The sequence below is a fragment of the Carassius carassius genome, chromosome 38 (assembly GCF_963082965.1).
Source record: "Carassius carassius chromosome 38, fCarCar2.1, whole genome shotgun sequence".
In the NCBI taxonomy this organism is placed as follows: domain Eukaryota; kingdom Metazoa; phylum Chordata; class Actinopteri; order Cypriniformes; family Cyprinidae; genus Carassius; species Carassius carassius.
The window spans coordinates 25,294,570-25,321,590 of record NC_081792.1 but is presented as its reverse complement, the minus strand read 5'-3'; the positions used below and the strand labels follow the sequence as shown (position 1 = coordinate 25,321,590).

General features: G+C 38.0%; 2 protein-coding genes across 2 annotated transcripts in view; both read right to left on the bottom strand.

Moving 5' to 3' along the window:
- LOC132119633 (uncharacterized) overlaps positions 1–27,021 on the bottom strand; it is a 151,197-nt gene that overhangs the window by 42,926 nt on the left and 81,250 nt on the right. The window lies entirely within an intron of this gene.
- LOC132118937 (uncharacterized) lies at positions 12,635–25,416 on the bottom strand. Its single transcript, XM_059528690.1, has 11 exons — positions 25,297–25,416; positions 24,712–25,008; positions 24,335–24,628; positions 23,262–23,459; positions 22,097–22,144; positions 21,917–21,967; positions 21,746–21,796; positions 19,851–19,889; positions 19,555–19,638; positions 14,198–14,247; positions 12,635–12,752 (listed from the first exon to the last, which is right to left on the bottom strand). Exons 1-11 carry the CDS (start codon positions 25,349–25,351, stop codon positions 12,663–12,665), a joined length of 1,257 nt encoding a protein of 418 aa, XP_059384673.1. The 5' UTR covers positions 25,352–25,416; the 3' UTR covers positions 12,635–12,662.

Below are 27,021 nucleotides of genomic sequence, written 5' to 3'. Positions count from 1 at the left end.
TAACATCTCAGCTTGAGGGGTACTGAGGGTCATCGCTTTTGTCGTCAATAATTCGCGCCTAAAAACGCGTAGAAATCGCTAGTCGCGCCGCTTTCTCGTTGTTTCCAAAGCGCTCGGGCAGTTGCGCCCCTGAGGCGTCGAGCGTGTCGCACCGCGTGCGCGTCGCGACCGCGTTGCTTCCATTAGGAGCGCGCATACCGGTGGCGCATACATGGTGGGATAGGCCACATCGTGCTCGGCTTGCAGACAAGACTCTCGAATCTTATATTTTGCAAGTGCAATAGCTTGTAATAGAGGTAATGACTTACGGATTTACTCTGAGAGAGAGATTGTGTGTGTGTGTGTGTGTGTGTGTGAGAGAGAGAGAGAGAGAGAGAGAGAGAGTGAGAGAGAAACACACTCGTGCTTCACCTGATGAAGGAAACCCAAACTGAGTCTGACTCCAATCACAACCCCAACATTCAGAAACTAATTGACAAAAATATGAAGTATAATTATGATGAAAAATGAAAAAAATGAATTTGAGCTCCAAACCAAACTCCAGTGTTATTCGGCCCTAAACAGAACCACAAAACTGGCAAATTACCTATCACTCAAGCAATTAAAAGAAAGACAAATCCTTTCAAAATATCGACTCAGTGATCATGATTTGGAAATAGAGATTGGTAGACATAAAAGATCCTGGCTACCGAGAGAAGAGAGGCAAACACTGTGAGCTGAATCAAACAGAGGATGAGAAACACTTCCTTCTTGTCTGTCCCAAATACAGCACTACAAGAGAAACATTCTTCCCACAGTTTGAAGCTTTGAATCCTTCATTCTTGTCTCTAAATGACTCAGAGAAACTACTCTATATACTTGGAGAGAATGAGACGGCAGTCACACTAGCTGCTAAATATTTATACACCATAGACACCATACGAGAGGGATAATTTATTATATTCAACTGTTTTATTTGATATTCTTAATTCTATATAATTACTATTATTAATATTAGAAATATTATCTGCTGCTGCTATTTTTATTGTATTTTATTGTAATCATATTTTATTCTGTATCTAAATGCTAAATTTGGCAATACTGTAACTCAAATGTCATGCCAATAAAGCAACTTGAACTTGAGAGAGAGAGAGGAGAAATGTAAGAAAGTTTAATGTTGTATGTAAACTGTGTTTGAGGGGAAGTTGTGGCCTAATGGTTAGAGAGTCGGACTTGCAATCGAAGGGTTGTGAGTTCGAGTCTCGGGCCGGCAGGAATTGTGGGTGGGGGGAGTGCATGTACAGTTCTCTATCCACCCTCAATACCACGACTTAGGTGCCCTTGAGCAAGGCACTGAACCCCCAACTGCTCCCCGGGCGCCGCAGCATAAATGGCTGCCCACTGCTCCGGGTGTGTGTTCACAGTGTGTGTGTGTGTTCACTGCTCTGTGTGTGTGCACTTTGGATGGGTTAAATGCAGAGCACAAATTCTGAGTATGGGTCACCATACTTGGCCGAATGTCATGTCACGGAGAGGGAGAGGGGTGGGGTGTTCAGAGAGGAGTCTGTTGGATGTTTAGCTGTTATTTGTTTTATGGACTCAATGTTGAAAATGTAAAACATTTCTGTTGGCAGAAGTGAAAAATAAATAATTTTATGAAGTTACAATTTTGTTTGATTCCATGATGTATTTTACTGAACATGAGTATTTACAATGAAAATCCAAATTATTTTAATTTACTGTTACTTATATCTTGTCTTTTAACTTTATTAAGATCAGATTCTGCAGGTAAAATTACAATAATAAGGTGACTTGACTTGGACTTGACTTACTACAGGACTTGACTTGACTTGACATAACTTGTGACTTGACTTGACTTGACTTGCCCAAGAAAAAAATACTTGGGACTTACTTGAGACTTGAAGGCTAAGACTTGAGACTTACTTGAGACTTGCACATGTGTGACTTGGTCCCATCTCTGCCCATTTTTGACTTCCTCCCACTGTTAAAATGTAACTAAGTAATTTTTACTCTGAGTAAATTTTAAATGAGCTACTTTTTACTTTTACTTGAGTAGATTTTTAGACTGGTACTTTTACTTGTACTTAAGTGAAATTTCATTAATGTAATGGTACTTTTACTTGAGTAGAATATTTTTGTACTCTTTCCACCTCTGCTTTACTGAAAGTTGAAATGTTCTGTGTCCATATTATTCCTCATATGTCCAGCATTTGGTGAAGGTATGCTTACCTCAGACATAACCATTTTAATACTTAATAATTTAACAATAGCATAAAAATATCAAAAATGCTAGAAGAATCCCAGGTATTGAGATGTAATGTTACTCTTTCGTTTGTGTGGTTGCTGTCAAAGTTTTACCAGAAGACATCACTGTTGATACTAATACACGGACAAATACAAACAAGTGATTAGTTTGTGAATAAATTATTGTTCAAGGTTTACTGTTGTAAAGAGAAGACGTAGTGTACGTTGCTGTTGAATCTGCAGTAAGAACATCTTAAAGAGTAACTAAAACCCTGGTAAGAGGCTGACTCCACCCACTGGCAATATTTGAAAAATGCTGAAAAGTGGGCAGAGCACAGCGACGATAGAGGGATTGAACCGAGGGCGGGGCTGAGCACATGGGGCGTGAACCTGAGACCCGCAGTGATGGATTAATTGACAGCTGCTGTCAGAGTCGCTAAAATGGAGAGTGACTGTAGTGACGCAAGTAGCTTTGCAACAGAGCGTTCATTTGAAGTAGAGGACTTTTCTCCCCCACATTCACCTGAAGTGGACGATATCGAGGTGTCTGTGGACACAGGGCCAGGGCCTGAGCCATATCAATTCGATCCGCTGGCTCAAACTGGAGTCTAAACTCCCGCACCGCGTCGCTTTTCAGCGTTTTGTGATGGTTGTTGTTTAATACAGACTGTATTAAATGTAACACTGGGAGTGGTGTTGGCGCAGTGGATAAGACACATGCCTTTGGTGTGAGAGACCCCGGGTTCGAATCCACTGTGAGACACAAATGTGTCCCTGAGCAAGACACTTAACTCCTAGTTGCTCCAGAGGCGTGCGACCTCTGAAATATATAGCAATTGTAAGTCGCTTTGGATAAAAGCGTCAGCTAAATGTAAAAATGTAAATGTAACACCTGTGAACTTCCGTTAATTACATTTTGAGCACACAGGCAGGTTTATGGTTGTTGAATAAACTCAAGTGTACGCAACTATATTGGCGTTAACCGTCCATTATATTTATAGATAAAGAATAGAATGAAACATGGTGGCAGCGGTGCTTTGTAAAGAGTAAAAGCACGGAAATTTAGAATAACGAGAGACGCAGGTAAATAAAAAAAAAAAAAGAATGGTCGAGAGAGCGGAGAGCTCAGGCGCAGCGAGGATGGAGAATCCCCTGGGGCTGAGAACACCACCACCCCTGTGCCTGGACTCAGCTAATCTAGCGAAATCATGGAAAATGTGGAAAGAAGAGTTCATGCTGTATATGGATCTCACTTTGGCGGATGCTGGAGAAGCCGTGAAGTTAAAGGTGTTCAGCTATCTCATTGGGGAGACGGGAAGAGAACTATGCGAGACCCTGTTTCCCGCATCATATCCAGATCGGACAGTAAGCAGCTTAATACGTGCCTTGGATGATTATTGCATGCGAAGTACCTAGATCCTCTAAAAGAAGGAGACAGAGTTCATGTCCAGCCAGGAGAGCCTAACAAAACATGGAGAAAAGTGACTGTTGTGAAACCTGTGGACTACAGATCTTATGATGTCCAGCTTGACTCAGGAAACATTCTGAGGAGAAACTGCCGACACCTCAGGAAGGACAAAGTAATAGTAAAGGAACAAACTGAGACCAGACAGCCTGCAGAAGTACCCAGAGACAGTGGGACAGACTTAAACGCAAGCAAGGACACTCCCGGCGTTTCTATCACAAAGTCTGGGAGAAAAGTGAACAGACCTTCCTACCTTAAAGACTATGTTCAGTAACTTAGTAACATTTACCTCCAGTTCTCCAGTGAGAAGAAGAAGAGAAAAAGAAAAGATGACACTAGAAACTTTATTTTGTATGAGTTTAACACGTAACACTTTATTGTGTTATTAAGGACATATAATTAAGTTAATACAAAGTATAGTGAACATATATATGTTTTCTGAGTTACAGTTCATAAATCTCATAATGTTGCAAGTTAAAAAAAAAGAAAAAAAAAGAAAGGATGTTGGGATGGTTGTTGTTGTAGCACAGACTGTATTAAATGTAACACCTGTGAACTTCCGTTATTTACATTTTGAGCACACTTTGAGGCAGGTTTATGGTTGTTGAATAAACTCAAGTGTACGCAACTATATTGGCATTAACTGTCCATTCTATTTATAGATAAATAATAGAATGAAACACAGCGCGAGCTGTGGAGAAGCCCATTCCCACCTCCGTTGCGTTGGAGAAGCAATCCCGCGTAAAATGCAGTTTGCACACTCTAGCTCTAGGCGGGAACTCGCGGTCTTCCAGGCCAAGTGCATACAAACACTGGCGCCTAATTTTAAAGTCTGCTGGAAAACTATGCAGTCCAGCAGTGCTGTCGCAACCAGCAACACAACACAACACATACGTACCATTCTGACCACTGTACTAAATACAGATAAATCTACGCCAACTTGAAGCTATGCTAACTGATGCAATACTATGCTACTAATTAACTATGCTTCTAACAATACTAACGTTACACTAACAACTATGCTAATTAACTACATAGGCTACACAAAATAATCTAGGCAAGGCAAGGCAAGTTTATTTATATAGCACATTTCGTACACAATGGTAATTCAAAGTGCTTTACATAAAAGAAAGTAAAAATAATCATGAAGAAAAATAATAACAAAAATAAAACAAGCAATTTAAAACTTTTAAAATGATTAAAACATTTAAAAACAGTTAGAAAATGATTTTACATAAAATAATAAAATTAAATTAAAAAACAGTGAAAATATAGTGCAATCAGTTCGGACATTGCACAGTGCTCATTCAATAAATGCACAGCTAAACAGATGGGTTTTGAGTTTAGATTTAAATGTGACTAGTGTTTTAGCACATCTGATCTCTTCTGGAAGCTGATTCCAACTGCGGGCGGCATAGTAACTAAAGGAGGACTCCCCTTGTTTTGTGTGAACCCTTGGTATTTCTAACTGACTTGATCCTAGTGATCTGAGAGCTCTGTTAGGTTTATATTCAGCGAACATATCTGCAATATATTTCGGTCCTAGGACATTTAGTGACTTATATACGAGTAAAAGTACTTTAAAATCAATTCTAAATGTAACTGGAAGCCAGTGTAAGGACCTGAGGACTGGTGTGAAAAAAAAATCTAAATAAGTATATAAATACTATGCTAAATAGATGCTATAATAGTCTATCCTGGTTGTTTTCAATACTCGCAATTCCAACCCCTGACTCACTACAGTGATTTTGAAGGAACAAGATGGTTTTATACTGCCGAGGGCGTGGCAGCTCGTACCAAGGGGGCGTGGTGAGCTGAAAACTGCTTACGTCACCTGCCACTGGTTACGTCACTTGCCACCGCAACATCCAATAGGAAAAATCAGCACTCAGACGTTTTTACACCATATATTGTAGAATTAAAACACTTTATACTCAAATGTCAAAAAAGTTACTCGAATCAATGATCAGCACTAATAAAGCCCCATTGTTACAGATCATTAACTAAAAAAAAGTTGCTTTAGGGTTTAGTTACTCTTTAAGTTGTATTTAACATGGAGAATCTTTTAACAGAGTGTAGTGTTTGTATTGTAACATTAAAGAAGAATTCACACTTAATGTGTGCGTCTGTGTGTGTGTGTGTAAGCTAAAAATTTTGTCACATTTGATTGAATAAGTATAGTTCCAAGTGCTATTGTGCTTACTAAATAAACTTTGTTAATGAATCCCATCTTTCTCTCTATCTCTATCTCTCTCTCTCTGTATATATATATATATATATATATATATATATATATATATATATATATATATATAAACAAAAAATTCTTTTTTTGTTTCTTTTTTTTTGAAAATGTTTGACCTCAGTCCAATTCTACCGTTCATTTCACCATTGAAAAACAGTGGATGAACTTATTCATTGTTTCCTTTGCCTTGCTGTTTGGCAGGTTTGTCTTAGATTGGACGTCTATAATAACATATGTGGTAAGCACAGTTGGGGCAGCTGTGGCCTAATGGTTAGAGCATTGGACTTGTCGCCAACAGGTTGAAAGTTCAAGTCTTGGTGCTGGCAGGAGTTGTAGGTGGGAGGGAAGAGTGCGTGCCCTTGAGCAAGGTAGCAGGGGTTTTTGGGTCCCTGGTGCAGGTGGTACCAGTGGGCCCTGTTTGAAATTGTTTAATTTGTATGTTCATTCTATTTATTTATTTGTGCTCAATGTTTAAGTTTTTTTTTAGGTGTCCAGGTACAGAAAACAAATAATTAAATGTAAAATAGCACTGCATTGTCTTCACTGTAAAAATTTAATATAAAACGGTTTTAGAAAAAATTCATGTTGTTAATGCCAGATAACTTTGAAAGAAAGATATGAAATCAATTACAATTAACCAAAACTTCAGACAGTTGTTATTATGACAATATTTACACAACTATCAATACTTTGTTGACCAATTACCAAACAATGCTTAATTTTGTTCAGTCTGTGGTGTGAAAATGTTGCATTAGCAATTCAGGAAAAAACACATAAGCAAAACATGGTGCTTTTTATGGTGCTGAATAATTTTGGTCCCAATTTTATTATTATTATTATTATTATTATTATTATTATTATTATTATTATTATTCATTTTCACTAGTAGTCCACTGTATGAAGAATTTTGGGTATAATATGTCAAAGTTCACCTTATTTAGCTATACTCACTTGCATAAATGTATTACAGTGTCCTGCACCTATTCTAGTATATTTGTGTGTGTTCCTGTAGCTCAATTGGTAGAGCATTGCACAAGGTTGGGGGTTTGATTCCCCGGGAACACATAATAGGTAAAAATTGATAGCCTGAATGCATTGTAAGTCACTTTGGATAAAAGTGTCTGCTAAATGCATTAATTAAATTTATTAAATTAAATTAAATTAAATTAAATATATATATATATATATATATATATATATATATATATATATATATATATATATAATTATATCTGGTGATTGAATAGTTGTTGGTCTGACTGTGCATTAATTCTTGTTAAAACTACAAAGCAGGCGCGTAGCCAGTAATGGGCCCGGGCGGCACTGTCCTGGACACATTACTCTCTGGCCCACACAGGCAAGTTTGATTAAAATACATTTTTAGTTTATTTTTATTATTCAAATGTATTTAAGAAAATACATTAATATAAACCTGATTTATTGTTGACTGGTGTGTGTGTTTAATTTGTTTTCCGAATAAAATGGAATTGTTGAAGCAAGTTGTAGAAAGGCTCCCTCCCAAATGAACCGTGATGCCTTGGACTGTTCATTTATTGAAAGGAATCGGGACCATCTAAAAGTTGAGAGATCACTTCCGGCGCTTTCCGTGCTTGCACAGATTAAAGCCAGAACGCACGCACACGTCACACACCAGGAAACACGCGCGCCCTCAGATCACTTGGACGTGGTTGTGTACAAGAGGTAAAAACTATATAAATACTGTTCGTTTTGTCACACAAACTGCTTGTTTTGTGCCTTAGGTCATCAATGTGTACTTACGATGGGGAATCGTTTAATTTGGACTTCTCTGTGCATGCTCTTTGAGGTGGAGACCATAGACCCTCATTGTATGAGTCACAGCCAAGAATGGTTTGACCTAAAAATATGTGTATAAAGACACCTACATCATGGATGGCCTTGAGGTAGCTAAAACATACCAAAATTGAATTTGAAAGTGAACTATCCCTTTAATTTGGAAATAAACGTTTAGCAGTGTTATTAAAACATTATCACATACAATTATGCAATATTAAAACTTGAGAAAAATTAAACGTGAGCTGGACAGAATAATCTAATTTAAATCTAAAACTTTTTTAATTGATTAATCTTCCACAAATTATATTCTAATACACTACCAAAGACTACAGAATACCCAAGACGTGTCCCTCTTATAGTTTTGAATGGGAAAAATGCAACACGCAAAATGGCCACTCTGTTGAAAGAAATAAATAAACTCTTTATGTAGGCTTTATATGGTAGACCTACAACCCGAATTCCGGAAAAGTTGGGACGTTTTTTAAATTTTAATAAAATGAAAACTAAAGGAATTTCAAATCACATGAGCCAATATTTTATTCACAATAGAACATAGATAACGTAGCAAATGTTTAAACTGAGAAATTTTACACTTTTATCCACTTAATTAGCTCATTTAAAATTTAATGCCTGCTACAGGTCTCAAAAAAGTTGGCACGGGGGCAACAAATGGCTAAAAAAGCAAGCAGTTTTAAAAAGATTCAGCTGGGAGAACATCTAGTGATTAATTAAGTTAATTGATATCAGGTCTGTAACATGATTAGCTATAAAAGCTTTGTCTTAGAGAAGCAGAGTCTCTCAGAAGTAAAGATGGGCAGAGGCTCTCCAATCTGTGAAAGACTGCGTAAAAAAATTGTGGAAAACTTTAAAAACAATGTTCCTCAACGTCAAATTGCAAAGGCTTTGCAAATCTCATCATCTACAGTGCATAACATCATCAAAAGATTCAGAGAAACTGGAGAAATCTCTGTGCGTAAGGGACAAGGCCGGAGACCTTTATTGGATGCCCGTGGTCTTCGGGCTCTCAGACGACACTGCATCACTCATCGGCATGATTGTGTCAATGACATTACTAAATGGGCCCAGGAATACTTTCAGAAACCACTGTCGGTAAACACAATCCGCCGTGCCATCAGCAGATGCCAACTAAAGCTCTATCATGCAAAAAGGAAGCCATATGTGAACATGGTCCAGAAGCGCCGTCGTGTCCTGTGGGCCAAGGCTCATTTAAAATGGACTATTTCAAAGTGGAATAGTGTTTTATGGTCAGACGAGTCCAAATTTGACATTCTTGTTGGAAATCACGGACGCCGTGTCCTCCGGGCTAAAGAGGAGGGAGACCTTCCAGCATGTTATCAGCGTTCAGTTCAAAAGCCAGCATCTCTGATGGTATGGGGGTGCATAAGTGCATACGGTATGGGCAGCTTGCATGTTTTGGAAGGCTCTGTGAATGCTGAAAGGTATATAAAGGTTTTAGAGCAACATATGCTTCCCTCCAAACAACGTCTATTTCAGGGAAGGCCTTGTTTATTTCAGCAGGACAATGCAAAACCACATACTGCAGCTATAACAACAGCATGGCTTCGTCGTAGAAGAGTCCGGGTGCTAACCTGCCCTGCCTGCAGTCCAGATCTTTCACCTATAGAGAACATTTGGCGCATCATTAAACGAAAAATACGTCAAAGACGACCACGAACTCTTCAGCAGCTGGAAATCTATATAAGGCAAGAATGGGACCAAATTCCAACAGCAAAACTCCAGCAACTCATAGCCTCAATGCCCAGACGTCTTCAAACTGTTTTGAAAAGAAAAGGAGATGCTACACCATGGTAAACATGCCCCGTCCCAACTATTTTGAGACCTGTAGCAGAAATCAAAATTGAAATGAGCTCATTTTGTGCATAAAATTGTAAACTTTCTCAGTTTAAACATTTGCTATGTTATCTATGTTCTATTGTGAATAAAATATTGGCTCATGTGAGTTGAAAGTCTTTCAGTTTTCATTTTATTAAAATTTAAAAAACGTCCCAACTTTTCCGGAATTCGGGTTGTACTCTAACGAGTTTAGAATCAGTGTTTAATAGTGTCTTAGTGCCCTAGATATTGATATTTTGTTTTTAAGGGTCAAAGCACCAAAGGTGAATTTACTCTGTAATGAATTTATGATTCAAAATCTTTACTAACATTTCAACTGAAAGATGAATAATCTTACTAGAAGGGCACAGGATAAGAAATATTTTCACCCCAGTCGTTTTCTATTAATTGCCATCTCTTTAAATGCAAATAAATACATATATGTGGTATTCTGAGGGAGCTCTCGTGTTTGAGTTAAGGTGGGAGTGAGAACAAGAGATTTAGTATGTGAGTGTGAAATAAAGGAAGTTACATTTGTTTCATATGGAGTGCATTTGCTTTTAATTGAGGCACTCAACATATTGGCGATGAGGATGGGATTGAGTCAACCCACCCCATTCTTGCAAACACAGGGTGAACAATCCATTCCTTTCAAAGTGTGGATCAAATGTTAGGAACCTTTTTTTACCTTTCTGGACATGGAAAGTATACCGTGCACACAGTTTCAATGGAGGGACTGAGAGCTCTCGGAGTAAATCTGAAATATCTTAAACTGTGTTCCGAAGATGAACAGAGGTCTCACGGGTTTGCAACGACATAAGGGTATTAATGACATAATTTTGATTATTGGGTGAACTAACCCTTTAAGAGAGAGGGATATGTGGTGTTCTGAGTTAGCCTCTAGAGGGAGCTCTCGTGTTTAAGTTAAGGAGGGAAAGCCAGAACAAGGAGGTTACACAGAGTTTGACAAAGAGTACATTTGTTTTTAATTGAGACACATATGCTGTACTAACAGTATAGTTTTATATAATTCATGTACAGTTAAATTTCTATAGACCCTTAATAAAAAAAATTCAAGAAAAAGAAATGAAAAGAGCCTTGATAATGCTTCAAATAGATTTTTGAGCTGCAAATATCTTCACATTCATTTAAAATTGACATCCTATGACATGCAAGCTGTCTAAATAAATGTTAAATAGAAGTCCACTTACACCAAGTATATTATGATCACAAAGCTTACGACAGTTAACATGTTACGAGGACTATTTCTGTTTTCTCCTTTAAAAAGTAAGTAAATCAGTTGCCCTTTTTGACAGCTGTGTGCAACTCTAACCTGTTTCACTGAAGATTCAAGCTGGACTTTCCTGTAAAAGCCACATAATGAGATTAATTTCAGTCAGACCATTAATCATGCATATGGGCCATTGGTTCTTGGACCCTGACGATTGCTGCTTGTGACTATAGTTTTAATTGTAGTATAGATGATATAGTATAAATTATAGATGATTGAATGTTTGTTTTCTTTAGGGTTGCCACTCCTCACAGTCCTCATGCCATCCCTTTACTACCCTAAACATTTACTAACATTACATTGCCCTAAACATAATTTTTCATGATTTTTTTCTAGAAATCAAATCACCAATAGATTAACGCCAATCTTGCAATAACAACAATAAAGGTTTTAATGCTACAAGAAGAACAGTTTGAAGTTGATCGTTTAGTCATATCTTGATCACTATTACCTAAAAAGCAGTAAACTACTTTTGCGATGGCTTTTCTCAATCACCTGCATCAAGTATCACCCAAACTTACTTTCATGTGAACATGTGCAGATGTAAATATACATTACAGTGGATATTTCAAAAAAGCTTTTTATACAACCAAGTCTATTTCTAGGAACTCAGAGTGGCTTCATCAGGTTACTGAAGAAAGAAAAGTACAGACATGGTGCAAACATACATGACAGTGTAGACATAAGAATCACACAATAGAGATGAATTATAGCACTGATATAAAAAAACTGAAAAATTAAATATAAATCAGAACTACATATATAGAGAAAATAACATCTGATTGGTTTAATGTATCTACAGATATGTTACAGTATGATCTTCTTTTTGTCTAGTCATTTTACCAGTCTGTTCATTTAATAACAAACAATGCAAGATACATCTTTCAAATCACACTCGTGACTGAAATAATTACAGTAACTCAGTCTACAGACAGTAAATTACAACAACTTGAAATTATGAATATGCTGAAATTATGCTTCTAATGTTAGTGATCAGTGTGCTAACAGTGCACATATATGTTTTGTTTGATAATAACAATACTAACTTTTCTATGTCACCTTGATTAGAGTCGTCAACCATCTAAACTTTACTAGCAAAACACTGGTTTGCATCATCCAATGAGAGTCATAAAAGATTCCATTTTTGGTTCCCCAAATAATATTTCAGTGAACAGTTCTTACATTTTTTTCTTTTTTATTGTAAATAACATTTAAAAATCTAAAGAATGTTTTCCACAATAAAGGAACTTTTGTGCAATGGAGAGTTTCCATTAAAGTTTCTTCTTGCAACAATCAACACCAATAAAGAACCCTTGTTTTTTAAGAGAGTATCATGGATGTGTTTCAAACTAAAACAGACTGGACTGAATGATTCATTAAAACAGAACGTAAATCACCATTCTCTTTTATCTCTGATGTACTGTAATTGACTGGGTTTTGAGGGACTAAAAGCTATGATGGAGCTTGAAAAACTGTCTAAATGTATATATGTTGAGTAAAACAGAATAGCAAGGAGGAAAAAAAATATCTAGTTCAAAACATTTACAATTACTTCAGAAAGTTCAGCCTTTATTGAATGCTCAATTATCTATTCTTGGTATTGAAGTGGGCCTTGTCACAGACTGAAGTCACTGTATATTCCACACCAGACACTGAATAATGAAAATAAACACCTATTTGTCTGGAAAAGAAAGATATTTTATTTGCAGTATAGTGGTTGTACATAATAAACACAGACATGAGATTCATCAGTGCATGTCCACCAAACTGTGCTTGTGATCTTCTGCGTTTGAAAGAACTGGTTTGTCAGGGATTGTGGAGTACAGGTGATACACAATCTTAAGAAAGAAGAAAGACAGAAAACACATGCAAGATGGAATGTATTCTGTTGATGATGGACAATCATGTGGTCTTGAGGTTAGGCTTGGGTATCGAGTATCGAGCATCGATTGGAACCGGGACTAGCTTTGCGATTTTCCCGGAATCGTTCAAAAGTTTAAATTTCGATTCCTAGTTTCGATTCCTAGTCCGCAGACCGGAAGAAGAAGAAACCGCTGAACACCAACAAAGAAGCGTACACCGGAAGTGTTGGCAATGTCGAGCGAGTCGAACATGGATTTCTTTTACTGTCTATGTGGATAGTCCTAAGTGTGGTTTCACTTTCCTAAAGAGAACGAAATCTTGGCAAAATGCAACATTTGCATTAAGATTGTTTCATGCATAGGAGGGTGCACGTCGAACATGATAAAGCACCTCTGAGTTCATGGAGTAGAAATAAATATGTTCCCCATCTTTGACGCGCTGCGCCGACCGTCCTCCGCTGCCTCTTTTTTTTCTCCTATTTATGCGTTCAAACTTCTTCTACACCCAGCAAACGTGTTTTCTCCACACCAGGAGATAATAAAGTTATCTGTCCAGAACGCTCATGCATCCTGCCTGAGAAGGCAGATATGACATGGAGGGAGGCCGGCCGACAGACCAGGATCTTTTTTTTTTTTTTTTACACACCTACACCTTCATGTTAAGCATACATATAAAGCCTACTGATAAAGGACACCGTCAACAGTATTGACGGCAAAACAGACTGTTTTTACAGGTGCAGTATTTGAAAATCGATATATTTTTGTTTTTTTAACTACATTTATATCTGAATTTATGTCAACCTATAGACTTTCAAACATCAAAATGTCCTGAATTAATATGTATTAATATTCTATTTTGCCTGGAAACGCTTCCAACACGCTTGCATGTGGCGTGAAAAATAGGCGTCGGCTCTATTTCTAGCATGCACGCGTTTTCCTCACGGCTCGAGCCGCCCCTGAGACGCGCGTCTCATGCTGGCAGTCTGCAAGCTCTAACCTGGGAGCCGAATTAAAAACGGGCACGCCACGCATCCAGTGTGTCGCCGGCCTCACACACATGGAAGCCTGCGAGACGCTCACGGTGATTTCAGAGTCTGTCGTATATCTAAATAAGTTAAAAAAAAAAATTAAAATTAAAAAGTTCATAGAATTAAAATTGATGAAATAATGTACACCCTGCAGACGTGCACAGCGCCGTCTGACTCAGCCACCACATGAGCAAGGGTGTGGAGACTATTTCCTTCAGAAAGACCGTTGGTTAGCTAGATCATTTAAAATATCCTTAACTTTTTTTGACCCCGCCTTTTAAAAGAATCGGAATCGAGAATCGTTAAGACCCGGAATCGTAACAAGAAATCGAAATCGTTCAAATTCAAACGATACCCAACCCTACTTGGGGTGTGTGTTCAAACATACTGTACCTCATTTTCCTCCGGATTTCCCTTTTTCTGTTGTTTATTGACCAAAACATCTGTAATGCAATGTAGAAACATTTGACCAGTCAGATCACTCTTAAAAAAATGTGTTGACCTTGCGCTGAATTTGAAGTGTATAAAAACGCAGAAACACGTGCCTTGTTGCTAGAAGACGCACAATAAACGAAAGCAATATGTATTCTAAAATCAGCTGAAAATAACATGTTTGATAACCTCAGATTGAATGGAATCATAGACTAAAGCTGAAAAATCAGAGTCTGTGACCATCATAAACTACACAATTTTCTGTGAAATGTTAACTCAAATCTGAAGACTGGCTCTGACTTTCAGCAACCAGTTTTGACTTCTCCAAACTGTAAATCAGTGCAAAAAACGAAGCAAAGGTCATGCAGTGTATATTAACATTTAACATTTTTAGCACTTCTGATTCTGTTGTCCTGAAGTCTCGGGTTTTTTGAATGGGTTGTGGTAGATGACTAAAATTAGGTCAATTCGGGGTTTTTTTTGTTTGTTTTTTTCATGTTATTGCACAACATGTAGCAGTATTTTTGTACAATACCCTTTGTGATTTTTTTTTTTAAACCAGCTTTTAAGTATCTTAAAAATAGACACACCAGACAGGTAAACACAAATAAATACAATGAGGATGTAAAAGCAGTCATTAGTCTGGTTTTACATCCTCATTGTATTTATAATCATGCTCTTGCAAACTATTCTAAATCAGACTTTCAGGGAAAATGTTGTTTTACATAAAGACTTGTTGGAAGCATGTACATTTCAATCTTTTCATCAGTACTGTGGCACAGGCCCCCCATAAAAAAAAAGTGTGCCCAAATTTTGATACTCTTTTTTAATCCTGCTGTGGATATAAATGGCTATAAATTTTCTTTTCCATGTAGGTGGAGGGTGAACTAATTCCAGTGTAAGGCTAAAAGTAGCATAATGTTAGTGTATTAACTCAACACATCATAAACCTGTCTTTTTAGGCAAGTACCAGATATGGGTGTCATGTCATAAGACATTTTTAATATGACTGAATTTGTATGTAACATAATGACAATGTAATAAAAAATATTGTAAGTTACTGGTTATAATGCCATGGTTCCATGGTTATTCAAGCAGTGTATATAAATTACAGAGAAAGCACAGAAAGAACATTTACATTATCAAAGGACATAAGCCTAGCGTGAGTTTAAGGACTCTCAAACTCTGATTATGAATGATAAATAAATCTCACTTGTATTGTATATACATCTGCATGTTGTTTATGATGATAGAATTCGTATTTCAGAACAAATTCATAGGAGCAGAATTCAGTCGTGCACTGAACAAAACACCAGCATTCCAGCGTTGACTAATCTGAAGGGCTTTGTTTAGCCATTGCATTCATAAACTCAACAAAATCGTGTGATTGATTATAATCCGCAACACTGAAAACATGTAAAATAAAAATAATGCATCATAAACAGATCTAATTTTAATGCTGCAAACAACACTTTTCAGTTCATTTTCTTTCTGTCCGTTATTGATATATTTAAATTGTGCAGCTGCATTTTTGTCCCAAGCCCCTGTTAATTTCTGACCTGTGGCCAGGGGAAGGCTAACCTTGTCCAGCCTTACACAAGATTTATCTATGGTCTTTCGCATCACAGAGTGATTGAGAAGCTGCATGTGCAATATATTTTTTTTCCCAACAATGAATTGTAGGGAAGATTCAGGGCTCTTTTTGTTCCATTCTTCTCAAATTTCCCCTTTACTATTGCAGTGAGAAACCGCTGCAAACAATCCAGTGTGTGAGTGAACTGTCTGAATGAATCAAACTAACCTGTGAACACTTTCAGACCTTTTGGAAACCCATTTGACCGATTAGATAAAGAGTGTGATTCATTCGTATATCTGGCTTGACTAGTTGTGATTATAAACAGTCGATATAGTTGATTCAATACAGTTGATTTAATAAGAATCAACGTATAATTTATACAAGTGTATATAGTGCTTTATTTTTATATTATATATGTTTCTTGAATGCAACTGCTAAATACACCTAATGTTCCTGAAAAATAAAGCACTGTGTGACGAGTGGGGCGGGGCCGAGGGACATGGGAGCGAGGCCGGTGGAGTGATTGGAGATGAGCTACACCTGTTCGACCCGCCGGTCTCGAGGCCCACGGAGGAGATGGAAGGATATAAAACTGGAGCGACGACAGTGAAGGACGAGAGAGGACCAGGCCTGGGCTTTTAGTTGTGTTTTGGTTTTTATTTGCGCGCACCAGTCGTCCGTGAGGGGCTGGTGCGCTGTTTTGTGTTTGTTTTGTAATTAAAGTTTCATTTTGATTGTCCGCCGGTTCCCGCCTCCTTCTTCCCGACGATTAGTAAGTTTAATATCGTTACAGTGGTGCCGAAGCCCGGGAGAAGGAGGGACGCGCTGCTGAAGATCCTTCGCCGCTGTGGTGAATCCGCGGTGCCAACGAGCAGGCGAGGAGTGTGCCGCCATGGACGCTCGAGAAGGTGGGCTGGAGCGAGTTGCCGGGGACGGGCGAGCTCGCTACCGGCCGCCCACGATAGGGAGGGGCGGCTGCCGTCCGTGAGGGAGCGGAGGAGTCTGCGCCGTTCGCCAGGTGGCCGGAGCCTGCTGCCATCCGCCGGTACGGGGAGGAGCAGGGAACGGGGGACTCCTGCCGGCTGCCCAAAACCGGAGGAGCCGTCGCCGTCCACCGGGCGGCGGAGGAGTGTCGTGCCGTCCGCCGAGAGCCGTCCAGTGCCACCGCCAGGCACCGCGGAGGAGATCGCCCAGCTGGTGGAGGGCCGAGCAGCGGTGCGTCTGGGAACCGGATTTTTTTTTTTCTCCTCTCTCCCCTCTCTCGTCTCTGTCGCTCCTCCTTCCATCTCCTTTTCTCTCGCCTCGCCTGTCCTACCCCCAGGTTCCCGCAGGTCCCCGTGAGCGGTCCCCCCCGGAGGGAGGGGGGGGGAGTAGAGCGCAGTCTCGGGAGTACCCCCCGGCCTGCGAGGGGCGATGGGGGTATGTGACGAGTGGGGCGGGGCCGAGGGATGTGGGAACACGAGTGAGGCCGGTGGAGTGATTGGGAAATCCGCAACACCTGCGACCCACCACCGGTCTTGAGTCCCACAGAGGAGATGGAAGGATATAAAACTGGAGCGACGACAGTGAAGGAGGAGATAGGACCAGGCCTGGGCTTTTAGTTGTGTTTTGGTTTTTATTTGAGCGCACCAGTCGTCCGTGAGGGGCTGGTGCGTGGTTTTGTGTTTATTTTTGTAATTAAAGTTTCATGTTGATTGTCCGCCGGTTCCCGCCTCCTTCTTCCGAATATGAAGGTTTTAATCATTACAGTGGTGCCGAAACCCGGGAGAAAGAGGGACGCGCTGCTGAAGATCCCTCGCCGCTGTTGTGAATCCGCGGTGCCAACGAGCAGGCGAGGAGTGTGCCGCCATGGACGCTCGAGGCGGTCGGCTGGAGCGAGTTGCCGGGGACGGGCGAGCTCGCTACCGGCCGCCCATGATAGGGAGGGGCGGCTGCCGTCCGTGAGGGAGCGGAGGAGTCTGCGCCGTTCGCCAGGTGGCCGGAGCCTGCTGCCATCCTGCGGAACGGGGAGGAGCAGGGAACGGGGGACTCCTGCCGGCTGCCTAAAACCGGAGGAGCCGTCGCCGTCCACCGGGCGGCGGAGGAGGAGTGTCGTGCCGTCCGCCAAGGGCCGTCCAGTGCCACCGCCAGGCACCGCGTAGGAGATCGCCCAGCTGGTGGAGGGCCGAGCAGCGGTGCATCTGGGAACCGGATTTTTTTTTTTTTTTTTCTCCTCTCTCCCCTCTCTCCCCTCTCTCGCTCCTCCTTCCATCTCCTTTCCTCTCGCCTCGCCTGTCCTACCCCCAGGTTCCCGCAGGTCCCCGTGAGCGGTTCCCCCCCCGGAGGGAGGGGGGGGGGAGTAGAGCGCAGTCTCGGGAGTACCCCCCGGCCTGCGAGGGGCGATGGGGGTATGTGATGAGTGGGGCGGGGCCGAGGGACATGGGAGCGAGGCCGGTGGAGTGATTGGAGATGAGCTACACCTGTTCGACCCGCCGGTCTCGAGGCCCACGGAGGAGATGGAAGGATATAAAACTGGAGCGACGACAGTGAAGGATGAGAGAGGACCAGGCCTGGGCTTTAGTTGTGTTTTGGTTTTTATTTGCGCGCACCAGTCGTCCGTGAGGGGCTGGTTTGTAATTAAAGTTTCATTTTGATTGTCCGCCCGTTCCCGCCTCCTTCTTCCCGATGATTAGGAAGTTTAATTCATTACACACTGTTTGGTTTCTTTGTATACTACTGTGTATCTGTGTTCTTATTTTTTAATAACAAAGATAAAATAATGACAAAGATTTTTTTAACTTCTCCCACTTTGGCCTAAATGTCTGCCATTTATATATATATATATATATATATATATATATATATATATATATATATATATATATATAATGGCTGGGCGATATATCTAAAAATATGATCATGCACATCTAGTCAGTAAATCTGTTTAAATTTTTTTTTAAATACCCGGGTGATGGCGATTTAGCAATAATCACAGAACCAGATTTACTGACTACATGCCGTTATCATATCGTTAGATATATCACCCAGCCCTAGTGTGTGTGTGATATCGATATATATATATATATATATATATATATATATATATATATATATATATAGTTACCTTGCAAGGCTTTGTTTTTAAAATAGGAATATGAGTTTGGCTGTACTGCTCAGAAAACTACCAAGATAGTAAAACCAACATGACAAAGAATCGTGAATCATTTTTCTGAAGAAAATAAATCATGTTATCATATTTTTGCCATATTGCCCACCCAATTGGCTTCTATGTTTGTAATTGATCTGAGATAATTTCCTGAGAATGATGTTCTCTTACCTTCAGATATGGGCTGAGATGTGGCTGCTACAGAAGTGATCAGAGAATATGTCTCTGCAGGTCCAGAACAAATCTAAATAATATAATAGTTAACACCAAGTCCCTTTCAACAATTCTTATTAAATATTAAAATAAGTATTTAAAGTTAATATTATGATGACACTCACCATACCAATTCCTTCACTGGGCACATCAGGTTTTATTGATTTTTCATGCATATCAGATAAGTTGTTAAACATTTACAATATAGGCTACTTACAAACATATAATACTGAATTAAATGAATATAAAACTTACGGTTTCCTTTTTTTACCTAGAAAACAATGAGAATCAATATTATCTATTCTGTTTTTATTCTATTTTATTGTACAGCACTTTGGTTGACTATCTGTTGTTATATAAATAAACTGACCTTGAAATACTTACATGCAAACCAGCAGAGACAGATGAGTCCCATGAGTCCAGACAAAACAGCAACACCAGTGAGAACCAGCACTATAAACCATAGATCTGTCAAAACAAACCAACACTTTATTCCAAGTTTATGAGTATTATGATGCTTAATACTTTTACTGCAGATACATTAGTCAACCTGACAATATAAGTGATACCCAAAAGAATCGTAGTGTTTTTTTTTGTATGAGAAGTAAATGTTCTGCAGATATTTGAGAAAGAATCCAATGGTCAAATCAATTCACATAAGAAAGAAAAAAGGCGAATACCTTTGTATGTTGGTGAGTGTGGACCTTTAGTAGGAGCATCTAAAAAGTAAACATGAGGACAATCAGCATCAGAAAAGACCTTAAATCAAGTCTGCTTTGTCAATTCTTCCACATGTACAGTACATACAGAGAATCGGAATTGCGTTACTCTCAGACCTCCGGTGCATAGAGATAACATTAACAGTAGAGCCTAAATCTAGATCAAGTATAAAATGTAGATACAACTATACAATAAGGGAATGTATAAAAGACATACAATTAAAAATAAAAGTTAAATAAAGCAGCGCAAGGAACATGGCAGATAGAGTGCAAAATCAATGAATTGAACAACAGTGCAGATAAAATATTTTTAAGTGAAAAAAAAGTTTATTTAGTCTGATTAAAGTGCCAAAGGGCTCAAGAGCAGTTATTTAATTTAACTGACTGATGAGCTAGTGGAAGCCTGTTCAGTGGTGCCTGGGGCAGAAGAGGGGAGGGCGGGGCAAGTTCGGGAGGGAGTTCAGCTTCCTGACAGCCTGGTGGATGATGTCCTTCAGTCTGCTGGTCCTGGCCTGGAGACTCCGCAGTCTCCTCCCTGATGGCAGCATGCTGAAGAAGCTTTGTGACGGGTGAGTGGGATCATCTGTGATGCAAAGGGCTTTGCGAGTGAGACGGGTTCCGTAAATGTGCTGGAGGGAGGGCAGAGAGACACCAATGATCTTCTCAGCTGCACTCACTGTGCGTTGCAGAGTCTTTCGGCAGGACGCGTGCAATAAAAGCACACTTGACTGAAGCATGATGAGGATTTTATACTGCAGGGTTTCAGTGTTTGATGAAGTTGCATAAAAAGAAGAATTTATATGGCATAATAATTTATATATATATCTTACTTTTTCAGAAAAGATGCAGTAAGTTACCTGTTGTGCAGTACACTGGGGTAACAGACTGTAACAAATGCACACCGGAAACGAGAGATCCAAATGCAGTGTTTTAATGGGTAATCCAAAAATGAGTATCCAAAAACAGGCAAGAGGTCAAAACCATAAATCAGTCCAAACCAAGAAAACCACAGGGAACACGAGAAAGCCAGGTGACAGAAAACAAGGACTCCATCAAACAGAATGAGACAGGCTGGTATACAGTATATGGACAGGTGATGACGATGAAAGTGAAGACAGCTGAGTGCAATAACAGTTGTGCAATTAACAGTGATGAATGGGACAAAGGCTCGTTGGAATTGTAGTGCTTGCAGTGGGGTGCCTATGGGGAAGTGAGACCACTAGTGGACACCCAGGAAACACAGACCAGACACTGTGACACAGACGTGAAAATGACAGCGTCCAATTGTGAAGTGTTTGAGTGGATATTGATGTTGAAATTGCAGTGAGAAGTTGTATTTAACAAACCAAACACTGAAATACAGTACATAAATTCCTTTATATTGTTCCGAACTAAACATTGTACCAATAACTTTTAAGAAGTTGTATATTGTGTGATACCGACGAAGCATTCATGCTGTATGTATGATGCATGTATGTGTAAGTCTGACAGTAATCAGTGTTCATTACTACTGTAAGGTTTAAATGTTTGAAAATAGTTAACAGTTTAATAATTGGTTAGAAATTTAGAAAAGTAATCAAATGTAACTGTTTACATTACTTTAATAAAGTAATTTAAATAGTTAGGCTACACTACTTATTACATTTTAAATAGGGTTGGAGAATATTTCCAAAGTAATTTTGGAAGAACCTAATGGAACCTAATGTTCTTCCATATGCTTCAATTATGCATTTACATATAAAAACAATAATTGAATGGGAAACACATTCTGTGTGAATTTTGTATTATTAAAAATGACTTTTGGATCCAACATGTTAATTTTACACAGTGACAGAGTTTGACCTTTGATAACTTACACATTGTTTCCTTTGCTGTGCTGGTTGGAAGGTTTGTTTCAGAATGAAGGTCTACTATAATATAAAAATAGCATATCACAAGGGGAATCTCTTATTAGATGGAATCATTTCTCAAATTTAATCTCAAATAATCTTAAATAATAATCAGAAAATGTGTTATCAGTAACTTACAAGTTTTACTGTATGTTGTTTTGGTTTCAGTAGTGGGCATCACAGTTAAAGCTGTTGAAAAACATTGTGAATTTTGTAAATATTCAACAAATATTCATGAATTTGAAAGAATGATAGTTGTTTTGAGGACATTCAGAATGGATTAAGAAAAAATATATATTTAGAAATTAAATGACTCACAGGTTGTTGTGGCTGTTGTACTTGTATGTTTAATGGTTGATGTTGAAACTGCAGAGAAAATTGATCAAAATAACAGGAAGTTATCACATTACATTATCAGAGTAAATTTGCATATCTTGCAATCTTTATAGCAAATTTTGTTTGTTGAAGGTACAAGTCCTTCAAATAGCTATGAAAAAGAGCATATGTCACATACTGGTGATGTAACTTTCATCACCTTAATATTGGTTCACATGAGTATATATATATATATATATATATATATATATTATTATTATTATTTTTTTTTTTTTTTTTTTAAGAAGTATATTGTGTGATACTGAAGAAGCATTCATACTGTATGTATGATGCATGTATGTGTAAGTCTGACAGTAATCAGTGTTCATTACTACTGTAAGGTTTAAATGTTTGAAAATAGTTAACAGTTTAATAATTGGTTAGAAATTTTGAAAAGTAATCAAATGTAACTGTTTACATTACTTTAATAAAGTAATTAAAATAGTTAGGCTACACTACTTATTACATTTTAAATAGGGTTGGAGAATATTTCCAAAGCAAAAATATTGGGTGGAACACCTTATGTTCTTCCATATGCTTCAATTATGCATTTACATATAAAAACAATAATTACTAAAATTACTAACCCTAACCCTAACCCTAACACAGCTGGATTCGAGTAATTTTGCAAGGTTTGTGAAATTAAATGTTCATTAGCCATTCAAAGATTTGTTTAATTGATATAAATACATATTTTTTTTTAATAAAGTATTATAATGTTTGCCATGCTCTTAATAAGTAATAATATAAAAGCAATCATTATAATACTTTTTGTATACATGAATTACTTTGTTTAACAGTTCTATCTGATTATTAGACAGACTTAACCCTATTAGACAGAACTGTTAATGACAACAGCAGACAGCAGATGGAGAATGTGAGCTGTGTGCACTCAGGTGCTGGCTTTCTCAGTGCCGTCAAAATAAAAGTTCTGCCTTGAACACATCGTCCAAGCCGAAAACCTTATGGGCCGAAGGTCGACCACTAATATATATATTTATGTGTAACTTACTACGGACTGTCACTGGATCAGAGTGAGCAGATGGTTTTTGAACTTGTTTCTTCATCACAGTGTAGAAGCAGCTTATTCTCACAGATGAACTCTGACCTCCAGACCAAACACTGATCTGAGATCCAGTGAGTGAGAGCTGACATGATGAGCTCACTTTTGAGTAACTTTCTCGTCCATTTATGTTGAAGTAACACTTCTCCATCTTCAGATCTTCAGTATTCTCACAGCTCAGCTCAACTGTGTCTGTATCCAGAATAACTGAAGCAGATGCTCTTAACTTGGCCTGAGGAAGATCTAATTAACAAAACAATTATAATGTGTTTAGAGATCTCTCAGAATAGAAGCATGTGACTCTTCAGAAAGTTGCAAAAACCTTAACATTTAGTCTTTTTGTAATGTAAAATTGGTTGAATTCTGTGTGTTTGATGGTGTTAGTTGATTTTAAGATACAGACATTTATATAATAATAGATTGACACTCATGTAAACTAACTGTCAGTCAATGAGCAATGGCTCTTTATTTGCATCCTGTTCATTTTATTGCTGCTGTGTAAAAATCATAATCAAGTCATAATTAGTAAGGCACGTGATGATCTTATATAGAGCATATTTGTAAGATACTGTACTTTAATTAAAATACTTAAGAGTTTTTATACAATACTGTATTTTGGTATTCATAGAATTAAAAAGATGCTGCAAAACATATCGAGGAGAACTTATAAAAACATTTTAAAATATTTAATAATATAGAAAATTAATTAAAAATATATATATTTTTGTTTAGTTTCTCCTCTCATGGATTTCATTTGAGGCAGAAATGAGTTTCCATAGATTTGTCAGTCATAGCCTGTCTCTATGAGATCTCAACTATGATCAAATTTATCTTAAAAAGCTCTTCCTTCCTGTCTAAATGTATCAGATTGTTCACTTATCAAAGTCACACTGTGGTTAGCATGTGCCTGAAAAGCAAATACAAGTTATTCTCAGTAAGTTGAGTTAACAGATTACTGATTCAGTGTCTGATACACTGATCTATGACTGGATTTCTCTTTTTGGTCAATTTTCCTCCAAGATTTCATAATATCCAAAATAATAAATTTGGCTAAAGATTACAGGCATCTCTAATCATTAAATGTGCTCATGTAAAAAATCATAATAGTGATAACTCACCTCTGAAGGTGTATGTGTCACTGTGTGGTGATCTGATCTCAGGTTCAGTCTTGAGTGAATAAACACAGCTCAGCTGTCTGCTGTTCACTGATTGTGTGAAGAGTTCACTATGACTTAAATAAAACATACAAAGATTCTTTCCAGACTGACTCCAGTGAGAGACACGGTGATACTGAAGAACATCATCCTCAGTGTAGAGACTACAGATGAAATCAGCTCTGACTGAAAGTGGTATTTCACATGATATGATGAGCTGGTCATCACTAACACTGATGAAGGGTTTCTGAAGGGAATCTGTTTAAAGAAAAATTATCAAGTTATCAAAAACACAGCAGTAACAGTTTCTAAGAGAGAAAAACAGCAGTGAAATATCTCACCAAGAACCGTCACTGTGGCAGGAGGAGAATGAGATGATGGTTTATTGATGCCTCGTTCATTTATTGTGTAGTAACAGTTAATGTAGATTGATTCAGGTGATTTTACACCTGCCCATCTGAGCACTTCAGCACCAGTGAGCTCAAGCTGACATGATGAATTGACTTTTATATTCCTCTCTTCTCTGTTTATGGTGAAATAACACTGACTCGCTCTAACATCTGCTGGAGTCTCACAGCTGATCTTCACTGAGCTGGACTCTCTTATGACATCTGGAGATACTTTTACAGTAGGAGATTCTGAAACAACCCAAAACAGATCAGTCACTACATTACATCTCACTGACAATATTTACAAACGAAATAATATTCCAATATTAATCACATATTTTTGGGTTCTAAAAACCTAAATAAGACTGCTGATTATTACAAAAATATTTACTATATTACATATATCTAATACATCAGGTAGCTTCACTTGTAACTCTACTGATCAATATGTTGAAATATTTTAGACAATGACACTTTGTTCAGTACAAATGTGAACATACAGTATTTAATCAACATTAAACAACAAAGTTCACTTACTGTAAGACTGAACCTCCGTCAGGAGCTGAAACACTATGAAGATGAACAACTCCATTACAGCGAGAGTGAGAGAAGAGATGAGACTCACACAATGAGTGAATTAGGAAGTAACACATCAGACCACAGGAAACTGAATGCTTTGTGCAGTGTGTTTTATGAAGATGATGAACATGATTATGATACCACAATCACAGTTGTGTTCACTTTAACATGTTAGGCAACGTTTACTCTAGTACAGGGGGGTCAGAGTTTGTAGAATTGTAGGATTCACAAACTTTCACAAAATTTGGTCCTGAGTTGGTTCTTTAAATGAATAGTTTTAAAGAATAAATAAAACATATTTTATATTAAATAGTTTTAGATCTTCAAATGAAATACAACAAAATTAACACATACAATTTAGAATTTACAGAAAAAACTGCAAACAGCAACATTTTTAAAAGGATCACTGGATGCTAATTTCACTTTTACATGTTGTTTAAACATAAATGTGTTTTGGCAGTGTGTGTACACATCTACCATATAATGATAAAAAACTGGTGTATAAATTTAGGAGGTGGACATACTGTGAAATTGAATACATATGCATACAATTTGAAAGCATAACAACTGAATGTCTGGGAAACAATCAATAAATCTTTGTTTTTAAAACAATGGCACTTAAGTGTTATTGTAACCATGTAACTTGAATTAATAAAAATTAAAAATTTTGGTTGCTTTTGGAGTCTGAATTTGTGCTTCAATGATGAGGTAAACTTTAAGAAAAAAAATGGATTTTTTTTCTTTACTCTATTTAACAAAGTTAACTTACTGTCGTGGTAATTTTCTATTTTAATAAAGGTATGAGACCAAAGTCTTTTGAATATTTATTTTTTTGCAAGAAATGTGACAGTCATACAGTCCTACTGACATGGCTTCAGAGTGCAAGCCTGAATAACACTCTGACTCAGTATTTATATCCTAATCAAACCTGGATGTTTCCATCTCATCCAATCATAATGCATTTTTAATATATGTGTCCATTTAAGTTATCTAACTATGTCCCCTAGATGTGTTTCTAAGTATCTAATGCTTATTATTTTCTAAGAGCTAGGTATAAAATAGCCTTTCACGTCTCAAGCTTGTCTTGCACACAGACACATAAATAGATTTCCTGTTATCTCTAAGCTCGTAGAAAATTGAAGCACACTGAAGCAAACTGAAACACTCAGAGACAGTCTAAAGAACACTCTTTAGTACAATGAAGCAAATAATACAGATAATAATAATAATAATTAAGATGAAAATAAAATTTCCTCCACACTTACAAAAGTGAAAGTATGTTTTTCTTGCCTAGTTGGATGTTGTGCTAATGACCAATAATTACATTGTGTGCATTCGCCAAAACTGATTTGCCAAAATGAAAACGTGGACCGTGGAAGTGGCTGTGTAGGAAGGCATCAAGGCACGTCCAAATTCAATGTTAGATGTTAACTTCAGTTCCTGTCTCCTGAGATGCCTTCATCTGGCTGGTTTTTGAAGGCAGCATAGATGTATCCTTCGCTGCCTTTGATAACCCACAATTCTGTGCATTCTATTCTCGGACAGTTCAGCCAGAAAATAAAAATGGCATCTGAGGTCGTGGTCGGTGGTCATTTTGTGTGTAAATGCATTTTTCTGGTCAACGTTTTACACTTTTTATGTTATTTCTACCAGAAAGACTCGGGAGATAAAACGTACGAAGCA